Below are 12,229 nucleotides of genomic sequence, written 5' to 3'. Positions count from 1 at the left end.
CTCATGGTCAAATACATTTGTTGCAGACTGGTTAAATAAGGCAGGAGACCACCTACAAGAAATATTATGCAGTTGTTATAAACAATGAGAAAGCTTTCCATGAACCTACTTAAAAATCTTCAAGATATATCATATTAAAAAAAAAGTCTAGTCCAGAATAAGATGCGTAGTCTGTTATTATTTATACAAAAAGGGGGATATAAATTCCTATATGCTTATGTATACATAGAAAACTTCTGGAAGGACTGATAAGAAATTAGCAAGCTCTCATGAAGGCCTGGGGGACAGGATGGAAAGATTTGCTTTTCACTTCAAAGTGAATTTTAGAAGATATAAATCTAGTGATGCTGGGACTAAAATCAAACAGGGTAAAAATGTGTAGCTATGTCCACTGAGCACTTTTGCCTTACCATTGTATAAACCTACATGGAAAGCTGTCCTTCCACACCCTGCTCTATTGCCCCCTGTTATGAAGACTTGCCTTGTGTCCCCCTCAGGCGGCTCTCCATCCTGCACCCACAGCACCCTGTAGAGCTCTCCCAGCGCTCCCTCTGGTTGGGACTCCCTGTATCTCCACTGGACTGCCACCTCCTCAAATCAACAAAGATTTGGTTAGTGAGAGAAGAGTCCCTCTTCCCCCAAAGTAAACTCCCTGACCTTTAATACATAGATTAGACTTGACAAATTTTTGATATAGTGCTGTATGTCGTATCCAGCATTTTTTCCTCTTTTTTTTCATTCAGCATGTTTGTGAGGTGCATCCATGTTGTATGCATCTGTAGTTGTCCTTTTTGTTTTCATTGCTGTGGGGGAATACATTATTTCTTTCATTATTATGTTGTAATAAACTATTTGGGTTGTGTTGTATTGCCAGCTGTAATGAATGATACTACAATGAACATTCTTGTACACGTCTCTTGGTGCACATGGGCCTACATCTGTTGGGTATACACCTGGGCATGTATCCATGTGTTCAACTGGTAGATACTGCCCAAGTGAAAGCTGTTTTTTTTTGTGGGAAAGATTGTCCCTGAACTAACATCTGTGCCCATCTTCCTCTATTTTGTATATGGGGCACCGCCACAGCATGGCTTGATGAGCGATGTGTAGGTCTGTGTCCAGGATCTGAACCTGCTAACCCCGGGCTGCTGAAGTGGAGTGCATGAACTTAAGCACTACGCCCCCGGGCCAGCCCACTGAAAGCTTTTTGAAGGCAGGGAACACGTCTTTCACGTCTCTCTCTCTATCACCTAGCACAGCATTTGGTGCTAAGTACACGTTCACCACTGGTGGATCTGTTTTTTCCACTTCAACCTCAATATGCTGAGTTATTGGTCAAGCCCTACTTCTCTGAAAATCAAGACGCCTGTCTATTTTTAGGCAGAAAGGAAGAGTATCCAGTACCTTCTGCCCACAGCCTTACTCAGTAGACCAGATAAATGTGCTCATTTCTGATTAGTGTTCCCAAAAAAACTATAAATGTCCCATTTTTGCACCCTCTCCTCTCCACTCCACTTCACTCTTTGATCAGAATTGCTTTTCGGCACAGGAGGGCTGGGAGATCCAAGGGAACGTTGAAACATGAAGGTTCTCTTTCTTGTCACTGTTCTCTTCTGCTTGGTTCAAATGAACTCAGGTAAATGTCTCCCGTCCAGTGTAGGAAGCTGCTCCCAGCCAGTCGAGTTGAACTGGGAGAGACTGGGCAAGGTCGTGCAGGAATTTCATTGATGTGTGTGTCTGTGTGGCGGGGCTGGGGATGTGTCTGTGGGTAATTAGTGGGTGCAGTTGGGCTCAGCTCTGGGCCATTTTGATCTTCCCTGTGAAGAGTTTTTTAAAAGCTAAATATGAGTTCTCAGGGTCACAGCACAAGACACAGGGTCATCTTTGCTCTAATACAAATAGGAAGCATTCACTGAAGTCTGAGAAAAGTTTCTAAAAGAAATGACAGTCACACAAATGTCAGAGCTGGGAGGGAACTAGTGATCTTCTACGGCAGCCCCACACTCTACAGGGAAAGGAAGCCAAGCTCTGAAGAGAGCATAAGGTACTGCTGTGCAATTAACAATTACTGTCACAGGAGCTATCCACACTCCTCATGTATTCCTTCAGCTCCAAACATAGCCTATTTTACACGTGAGAAAATGAGGCATGACCAGTTAAACGAATTGTCCAAGGAGAAATATTTAGTTCTTGGAAGAAGTAAGACTAGAACCCAAGGTCTCCAGATCCCTAGGCTTGTGGTTCTTCTACTTCCATTGAATGGGGCACCCATCTCTTCACTTCACCGTCCTCTCCAGACCACAACAGAGCTGGAATGATAGAGGGTCACAGAGTAGGCCCCATTCATTGCTGAGATATTGTGTAAGGTTGTTCTTTCAATCGTGCAAGACCAATGCTGTGGGTGTTTTGTGTTTCTTTTTTTTTTTTTTACAAAGCAGATTCAGAAAGTTTATTTTTTTTAATGTCTTGTTTATTGCAGTAACATTGGTTTATAACATTGTATAAATTTCAAGTGTACATCATTATACTTCTATTTCTGCATAGATTACATCATGTTCACCACCCAAATACTAATTAGAATCCATCACCACACACATGTGCTGTATTATCCCTTTCACCATCCTCCCTCCCCTCTTCCCGTCTGGTAACCACCAATCCCATCTCTGTCTCTATGTGTTTGTTTATTGTTGTTATTATCTACTACTTAATGAAGGAAATCATACGGTATTTGACCTTCTCCCTCTGACTTATTTCACTTTGCATAATACCCTCAATGTCCATCCATGTTGTCACAAATGGCTGGATTTCATCATTTCTTATGGCTGAGTAGTATTCCATTGTGTATGTATACCACATCTTCTTTATCCATTCGTCCCTTGATGGGCACTTAGGTTGCTTCCAAGTCTTGGCTATTGTGAATAATGCTGCAATGAACACAGGGGTGCATGTTTCTTTATAGATCATTTTCACGTTTTCAAGTTCTTTGGATAAATACCCAGCAGTGGAATAGCTGGATCATATGGTAGTTCTATCCGTGATTTTTTGAAGAATCTCCATACTGTTTTCCATAGTGGCTGCACCAGTTTGCACTCCCACCAACAGTGTATGAGAGTTCCCTTCTCTCCACATCCTCTCCAACACATGTTTCCTGTCTTGTTAATTATAGCCATTCTGATGGGCATGAGGTGATATTTCATTGTACTTTTGATTTCCATTTCCCTGATAGTTAATGATTTTGAACATCTTTTCATGTGTCTGTTGCCCGTCTGTATATCTTCTTTGGAGAAATGTCTGTTCAGGTCTTTTGTCCATTTTTCAATTGGGTTGGTAGTTTTTTTGTTGTTGAGATTCATGAGTTCTTTATATATTTTGGAGATTAAGCCCTTATCAGATGTATGGTTTGCAAATATCTTCTTCCAATTGTTAGGCTGTCTTTTCCTTTTGTTGAGGGTTTCCTTTGCTGTGCAGAAGCTTTTAAGTTTGATGTAGTCCCATTTGTTTAATTTTTCTGTTGTTTCTCTTGTCCGGTCAGACACGATGCTTGAAAATACGTTGCTAAGACCAATGTTGAAGAGCGTACTGCTTATATTTTCTTCTAGAAGTTTCACAGTTTCAGGTCTTACATTCAAGTCTTTAATCCATTTGGAGTTAATTTTTGTGTAAGGTGTAAGGTAAGGGTCTACTTTCATTTTTTTGCATGTGGCTGTCCAGTTTTCCCAACACCATTTGTTGAAGAGACTTTCTTTTCCCCATTGTATGTTCTTGGCTCCTTTGTCAAAGATTAGCTGTCCATAAATGTGTGGGTTTATTTCTGGGCTTTCGATTCTATTCTATTGATCTGTGTGTCTGTTTTTGTACCAGTTCCATGCTGTTTTGGTTACTATAGCTTTGTAGTATATTTTCAAATCAGGGAGTGTGATACCTCCAGCTTTGATCTTTTTTCTCAGGATTCCTTTAGCTATTCGGGGTCTTTTGTTGTTCCATATAAATTTTAGGATTCTTTGTTCTATTTCTGTGAAAACTGTTGTTAGAACTTTGATAGGGATTGCATTGAATCTATAGATGGCTTTAGGAAGCATGGACATCTTAACGATGTTAATTCTTCCAATCCAAGAGCATGGAATATCTTTCCATTTCTTTGTGTCTTCTTCAATTTCTTTCACCAATGTTTTATTGTTTTCCATTTACAGCTCTTTCACCTCTTTGGTTAAGTTTATTCCCAGATATTTTATTCTTTTTGTTGCAATTGTAAATGGGATTGTATTCTTAATTTCTCTTTCTGTTACTTCATTGTTAGTGTATATAAATGGAACTGATTTTTGTATGTTGATTTTGTATCTTGCAACTTTACCATATTCGTTTATTACTTCTAAAAGTTTTCTGGTGGATTCTTTAGGGTTTTCTGTTTATAAAATCATGTCTTCTGCAAATAATGACAGTTTCACTTCTTCCTTTCCAATTTGGATCCCTTTTATTTCTTTCTCTTGCCTGATTGCTCTGGATAGGACTCCCAGTACTATGTTAAATAGGAGTGGTGACAGTGGGCATCCTTGTCTGGTTCCTGTTCTTAGAGGGATAGCTTTCAGTTTTTCACCATTGAGGATGATATTAGCTGTGGGTTTCTCATATATGGCCTTTATTATGTCGAGGTACTTTCCTTCTATACCCATTTCATTCAGAGTTTTTATCATAAATGGATGATGTATCTTGTCAAAAGCTTTCTCTGCAGCTATTGAGATGATCATGTGATTTTTATTCTTCATTTTATTAATGTGGTGTATTACGTTGATTGATTTGCGAATGTTGAACCATCTCTGCATACATGGAATAAATCCCACTTGATCATGGTGTATAATCTTTTTAACGTATTGTTGTATGCGATTTGCTAGTATTTCGTTGAGGATTTTTGCATCGATGTTCATCTGTGATATTGGCCTGTAATGTTCTTTTTTTGTGTTGTCCTTGTTTTGTTTTTGTATCAGGGTAATGTTGGCTTTGTAGAATGAGTTAGGGAGCTTCACCTCCTCTTCAATTTTTTGGAAGAGTTTGAGAAGGATATGTATTAAGTCTTCTTTGAATATTTGGTAGAATTCACCAGGGAAGCCATCTGGTCCTGGACTTTTATTTTTGGGGAGGTTTTTGATTACTGTTTCGATCTCCTTACTGGTGATTGGTCTATTCAAATTCTCTACTTCTTCTTGATCCAGTTTTGGAAAGTTGTATGATTCTAAGAATTTATCCCTTTCTTCCAGATTGTCGAATTCGTTGGCATATAGCTTTTCATAATATTCTCTTATAATCTTTTGTATTTCTGAGTTGTCTGTTGTAACTTCTCCTCTTTCATTTCTGATTTTACTTATTTGTGCCTTCTCTCTTTTTTTCTTGGTGAGTCTAGCTAAAGGTTTGTCAGTTTTGTTTATCTTTTCAAAGAACCAGCTCTTGGTTTTATTAATTTCTTCTATGATTCTTTTAGTGTCTATTTCATTTATTTTTGTTCTGATTTTCATTATTTCCCTTCTTCCACTGATTTGGGGCTTTGTTTGTTCTTCTTTTTCCAGTTCCTTTAGGTGCATTGTTAGATTGTTTATTTGAAATTTTTCTTGTTTGCTGAGATAGGCCTGTATTGCTATAAACTTCCCTCTCAGAGACACTTTCGCTGTATCCCATAAATTCTGGCATGTCGTATTTTCATTTTTCTCCAGGTATTTTTTGATTTCTTCTTTGATTTCTTCATTGACCCTGTCGTTGTTCAGTAGCATTTTGTTTAATCTCCACGTATTTGTGGTTTTTCTGATTTTCTTCCTATAGTTGATTTCCAGTTTCATACCGTTGTGGTCAGAAAAGATACTTGGTATTATTTCAATATTCTTAAATTTATGGAGACTTGTTTTCTGACCTTATATGTGACCAATCCTGGAGAATGTTCTCTGTGCATTTGAAAAGAACGTGTATGCCTCGGTTTTGGGATGGAACGCTCTGTATATGTCTACTAGGTCCATCTGTTCTAGTGTGTCATTTAAGGCCAATGTTTCCTAATTGATCTTCTGTTTGGATGATCTGTCCATTGGTGTAAGTGGAGTGTTAAAGTCCCCTACTATTATTGTGTTACTGTCTATTTCTCTTTTGATGTCTGTTAATAATTGCTTTATATATTTAGGTGCACCTACATTGGGTGCATAGATATTTACAAGTGTTATATCCTCTTATTGGATTTTTCCCTTGATCATTATGTAATGCCCTTCTTTGTCTCTTTTTACAGTTTTTGTTTTAAAGTCTATTTTGTCTGATATGAGTACTGCTACCCCAGCTTTCTTTTCATTGCCATTTGCGTGGAGTATCATTTTCCATCCCTTCACTTTCAGTTTGTGGGTGTCTTTAGGTCTGAAGTGTGTCTCTTGTATGCAGCATATATATGGGTCTTGTTGTTTTATCCAATCAGCCACCTTATGCCTTTTAATTGGAGCATTTAGTCCATTGACATTTAAAGTAGCTATTGATAAGTATGTAGTTACTGCCATTTTTTACTGTTTTCCCTGAGTGTTTTAGTAGTCCTTCTCTGTTCCTTTCTCCTTCTATACAGAATTAACGGTCTCTTTAGTTTGACCTCTGTCTGAAAGTTCTACTCTTTAACTCCCCTCTTCCCTCATTTTATGTTTTTGATACATATCAAAGCTCTTTTTTGTGCATTTGTGTCCATTACACTCTTATCATGGAAATAGATAATTCTTCCTATTTGTGGTCTTCTCTTTTCCCCTTAAATCAGTCCCTTTAACATTTCTTGTAGCACTGGTTTCTTGGTGACAAACTCCTTTAATTTTTGCTTGTCTGGTATATTTTTTATCTCTCCTTCCATTTTGAATGATAACCTTGCTGTGTAGAGTATTCTTGGATGTAAGTTTATTCCTTTTAGTACTTTAAATATATTGTGCCACTCTCTTCTAGCCTGTAAGGTTTCTGCTTAGAAGTCAGCTGATAGCCTTATGGAGCTTCCTTTATATGTAACTTGTCTTTCTCTTGTGGCTTTTAGGATTCTCTCTTTATCTTTAATTCTGGACATTTTGATTATGATGTGTCTTGGTGTGGGCCTCTTTGGGTTTATCTTGTTTGGGGCTCTCTGTGATTCCTGTACCTGCATGTCTGTTTCCTTCCTAAGGTTAGGGAAGTTTTCATCTATTATTTCTTGAAATAGATTCTCTGCCCCTTTGTCTTGCTCTTCTCCTTCTGGGACACCTATAACATGGATGTTAGTGTGCTTGATGTTGTCCCAGAGTTCCCTTAGACTGTCCTCACTCTTTTTAATTCTTTTCTCTTTTACCTGTTCAGCTTTGGTAATTTCTTTCGTCCAGCTTGCAGGTCCATTCTTCTGTATCCTCTACTCTGCTTTTGAGTCCCTCTAGTGAATTTTTCATTTCCAGTATTGTATTCTTCATTTCTGATTGGTTCTTTTTTATATCTTCCATTTCTTTTTTGACATTCTCACTGAGTTCATCTGTTCTTCTCCCCAGATCAGTGAGCGTCCTTAACACTCTTAGTTTGAACTCTCTGTTGGGTAGGTTGCTCATTTCTGTTTCACTTAGTTCCTTTTCTGGGGTTTTGCCCTTTTCCCTTACTTGGAATGCATTCCTTTGCCTCCTCATTTTGCATCTTTCCCTGTGCTTCTGTCTACATATTAGGTAGGTCAGGTACGTCTCCTGCTCTTGGATAGGTGACCTTATGTAAGTGATGCCTTAGGAGGCCTGCAGTGTGCTTCCCTCAGTTCTCAATGTTCCAGGGGTGACCCCTATGTAGGCTACGTGTGTCCTTCTGTTATGGCCTGTTTGCCTTTCCTGTAGGTGCCCAGGGAAGCCAAGTTTTGTTCCTGGCCAGCTGTTGTAATGCTCAGCTCCTTGTAGTTGTTGTGGGCCCTTCAGTCTCTTTATCAGGTGTGGGGAGCCCCAGCACAGTTGGCTGCAAGCTCTAATACCACATTTGTGTTGCAGTATTTCTTTTAAGTGAGTAGGTCCCCAGCGTAGCAGGTTCTTAGGCTCAGGGCCTTACAATTGCTATAAACCTCTAGCTTTTAGGTCTCTTGTCAACTCTCTGAGGATTGCAGCTGGGTGGGGCTGGCCTCAAGCACGGGAGCACCCAATTGTTTCAGGCTTTGGAAGGTGGGGCAAACCCCCTATGTGGGTCTTTGAGAAGCACAAGTCTTCTGCAGCTGACAAGTCCTGCTGCCCACAGGTCCACACACATAGTCAACACAGTCCTGCCTCGTGTGGGTGCCCAACCTCCCAAAGCGGACCCAGTCCCTCCACGGCCGGAGCCCCACACACTCCATCACTGCCCCACACTATCCACCTGCTCCTTGTGCACACCCTGCCCCGCTCAAGTCGGCTCAGTTGCCAGGCTGCAGAGAATCCGGTCACCAATCTATGCAGGCCCACAATTTGTCTGAGGGCTTGTTGTTGTGTGTGGCCAGTCTCTAGGGTGGGCTGCCTGCCCTCGCTGAGCTGGATTAAATCGATGCTCTAGTGGGTATGGCAAACCCTGGGCTAGCAGGCCTCAGGGAGGACTCCAATGGTGTCTGTGTCAGCACGCCCACACGAGGCCACAACAATGGCCGCCGCCAATGTCCCAGTCCCTGGAGAGGTCTCACCTCTCACCGAGACGCACTCAGGGCCTATCAGGTGAGTCTCTTTTCACCAAAGCACTGTGCACCTTTCTTTCTGGTGATTTTAGGTTGCTTTCTGAAACTGGTGAGTTTGCACGTGGGCCCTGGAAGAGCCGGTTTTAATGTCTTTGTGAACCAGCTTTTCTGGGGGTACTCGCCAATGTTTTAGTAGCAGGCAAAGTCAGATATTCTGCCACTCATCTCGATTGTGCTGGGTCCACAAAATGCCCACAGCGGGGATGCTCCCCGGCTCAGGGCCCCACTCCTCCAAGGAGAGCTGCATACCTTTGGGCTGCTCCCGGGCGGCCGTGAGGCACTGTGGCTTGTGAAGGCAGTGTTTTTACTCTCCAGAAGGGAGTTTCTGCCTCTTCCACCTCAGGACTGTCCGTTGTTGCAGGAGTTCCTCTTATCCAGTTTTCAGTTCTGTCTCAGGGGTAATTTTTCCACGAGTAGTTGTAAATTGGCTGTGTCCACGGGAGGAGGTGAGTTCAGAGTCTGCCTACGCAGCCATCTTGACTTCCTCTCCTGTTTTGTGTTTCTTTTGTTTTGTTTTTGTAGTCATGATAATGGCATTTGCAGACTTGACATATGAACTTTCTTTCAACCATCTCATTCCAAAATGGAAAACATTTTCTTTTTTTGTTGAGATATAATTGACATATAACATTATATTAGTTTCAGCTGTACAACATAAGGATTCCATATTTGTACATACTGCAAAACGATCACCACAATATGTCTAGTTAACGTCCCTCACCACACGTAGTTACATGTTTTTTTCCTTGTGACGGATAGAAAATGCTTTCCCTATGGGATCCTTAGGGGGTTGTGCTTGACCCACAAGTCCACAAGTCACGTTGAGGAGAAAGGCTTTATTTTCTTCTTTTCACTGTAGGATATAAGACTGAAAATTGGGCCACAAGCTGAGAATCAGCACTCTTTCCAATTTTCCTAGAGACAAGGACCCACCCCTCCACCATTCCACTCAGTTCTCCAACACTCTCTTCGCTTTCCCCAGTTTATTAATTCTCGTCTATCACCATGAAGCTTGAGAACTCCATTAGAATATAATAATATAGAAAAAAAAACATATATCCTCCTGGCAACATTTTGAGGTGGAGATTACTGCTTCTGTTTTTGTGTGTGTGTGTGCAAGGAAGATCAGCTCTGAGCTAACATCCCTGCCAATCCTCCTCTTTTGGCTGAGGAACACCAGTCCTGAGCTAATATCTATTGCCAATCCTCCTCCTTTTTTTCCTTTTTTCTCCCCAAAGCCCCAGTAGACAGTTGTATGTTGCAGTTGCACATCCTGATAGTTTCTGTACGTGGGACGTGGCCTCAGCATGGCCAGACAAGCGGTGCGTCGGTGTGCACCCGGGATCCAAACCCGGGCCGCCAGTAGCTGAGCACACGCACTTAACAGCTAAGCCACGGGGCCGGCCTTATTGTTTCTATTTCAAAGCTAAGAAACTGATGGTCAGTTAAACTGGAACTTGTTCAAACACAACTTTGTAAGAGTATAGTAAACATTTGGAGTTGGGCTGGGCTGGGGTCATCCTTTATACTCCATACTATATGAATTAAATGTCAACTCTATTCTATTGTATCAATAGGGGATATTCCGCCTGGAATTAGAAATATTATCTGCCTTATGCAACGTGGAACCTGCAGACTTTTCTTCTGCCATTCTGGGGAGAAAAAGGGTGAAATCTGCTCTGATCCCTGGAACAGGTGCTGCGTACCTAATGCAAAGGAAGAGAGAAAAGATAAACCAGAGATGGATGGCGAGTCTGGCACCTAAAACGTAAGATTTCGGAAGGCAGGCGGGATCCTGAAGTGTCCCAAGGGCTTAGAATAATGTGTGGCTGGAGCAGGTGCTTAATAAACACTTGTTGAATGAGTCTAGCACCAAGGGTGGAGGTCTGATGAAAGAATTTTCCTAAAAGCTTATTTACTTTATCTTTTTCTGTTTTTTTTTTTAAAGAGTCTCAGAATTCTGTAATATTCCATCTCCTTTTCCTGTTCCAAAGAGCATCACTTACCTACCCACAGACGGGGGTGGACCAGAAACCAGGCTTCAAACTGATCTCATCTGAGAGAGACAGAAATGCAGCCAATATACTGGCCTCTCTTCCACTAAATGACATCTTTCTTCTCATCAAATCTAACACCAGCCTCATCCTACTTATTCCCAGGCTGTAATAAGCCTTGTACCTTTTCCATGGCCTCCTCAAGTAAATCACAATAGGTCACATGTAATTAGGATTTGATTGTTTTTAAATATTTATGCTTAGGTTATCTCACCTGATTAACACCACAATCTTATGGCGTATGTAATAAGGTATAAGGAGTTCCGTTTTAGAGATGGGAGGAAAGTGAAAATCAGAAGGTTAAGCAAACTGCCTCAGGTCAACAATCCATAGTGGGAGTCTTGGTATGCCTAACCAGCTAAGTGCTCCTTGTTCTTTGTCACTTCTCAAGAACATATTTCCGAGCAACTAAAGCAAAGCGGGGCTCCTGTTCATGAAGATTCCCTGAGCTTACAACCCTTTGCTCTTTGCTTTTCTTTGGATCCTGTTCAAACATATTGTCCCCACCATATCTTTGAGCCAGTCATCCCAAGAGTAGTGAATATTAATTACAGGTGAGAAATGTAAAACAAAATAATAAAAGTAAAATGTGCTGATGTATGAGACCATATGCCAAGGTTTTTCGAGACTAATAGCTTGATAAGATACTTTGTTTCAGTATTTTTGTTCACTGCCTGAATCAAGTTTGCTCATGAATAGCTGAACTTACTCCAAGAGTCACCAAGAAAATAATGCTTCTGGGTCCTGTCTCTATTCCCAGCTCAAGTTTCAATGAACACTGCAGTAATGCCTTGGGCTTTTCCCCAGTCTTTTCTAAACTCACTCTTGTTTTTTATTTTCTAAATATAATCAAATAGACCCCTGGGATTTATGCAGTGGAGCATCTTTTAAGCACAGGAATCTCTATGGAGCCCTCTCTCATGCCCTCAGAGGGCAGAGGACCTGGTCCAGACCTGGTGTGAATGCCTGCCTGGGAAGGGGATTGGCCTTGGGGTTTTTTTTTGCTACCAAGTGAAACACAGCAAATCTTCATGCTTCAGGTCAGGGAGACACATACTCTGCCAGAAGTGTCATCACTCCATGTCCAGTGCCTCTGTCCACCAGACATGAAAGGATGGGCCAGTGCCCAGAACACTGCAGAACTACAGTCTGGTTCCACCTCCTTCAGTAAGCATGTGCCATTAGCCAACCAGTCCCTCTCTTGGCCTCACGTCCCTAAAAAACAAAAGGAGGTCCTGGTCTAGACCTCCGAGACCGCATCACAGCCTATCATGTGGGTGTACAATCAGTACCTCATCAGTGATCCCAAGTAGGGTCTCTATCAAGTGAAACAAGGATAGGGAACCCGTCCCACCTGCCTCCTCCCTGGCATTGTCAGGGGAGAGCCTGTTGGGAACCCACAGCAGAGTCCAGGGCAGGTCAGCAGGAGATTTGCACAAGGCCCCAAACTACACTGTTAACATTTTTCTAATGGAAACATTTTCTAGTA

At 41.4% G+C, this 12,229-nt stretch overlaps 1 protein-coding gene across 1 annotated transcript; it reads left to right on the top strand.

Moving 5' to 3' along the window:
• Window positions 1–1,581: 1,581 nt before the first annotated feature.
• LOC147913296 (sperm-associated antigen 11A-like) lies at window positions 1,582–10,451 on the top strand. The gene is made up of 2 exons (XM_087418648.1): window positions 1,582–1,636; window positions 10,264–10,451. Exons 1-2 carry the CDS (start codon window positions 1,582–1,584, stop codon window positions 10,449–10,451), a joined length of 243 nt encoding a protein of 80 aa, XP_087274774.1.
• The last annotated feature ends 1,778 nt before the right edge of the window (window positions 10,452–12,229 follow it).

The sequence above is a fragment of the Ceratotherium simum genome, chromosome 28 (genome assembly GCF_057802395.1).
Source record: "Ceratotherium simum simum isolate JZ-2026a chromosome 28, ASM5780239v1, whole genome shotgun sequence".
NCBI lineage: Eukaryota > Metazoa > Chordata > Mammalia > Perissodactyla > Rhinocerotidae > Ceratotherium > Ceratotherium simum.
The sequence above is the reverse complement of the archived record's forward strand: the minus strand, read 5'-3'. Positions and strand labels throughout refer to the sequence as shown.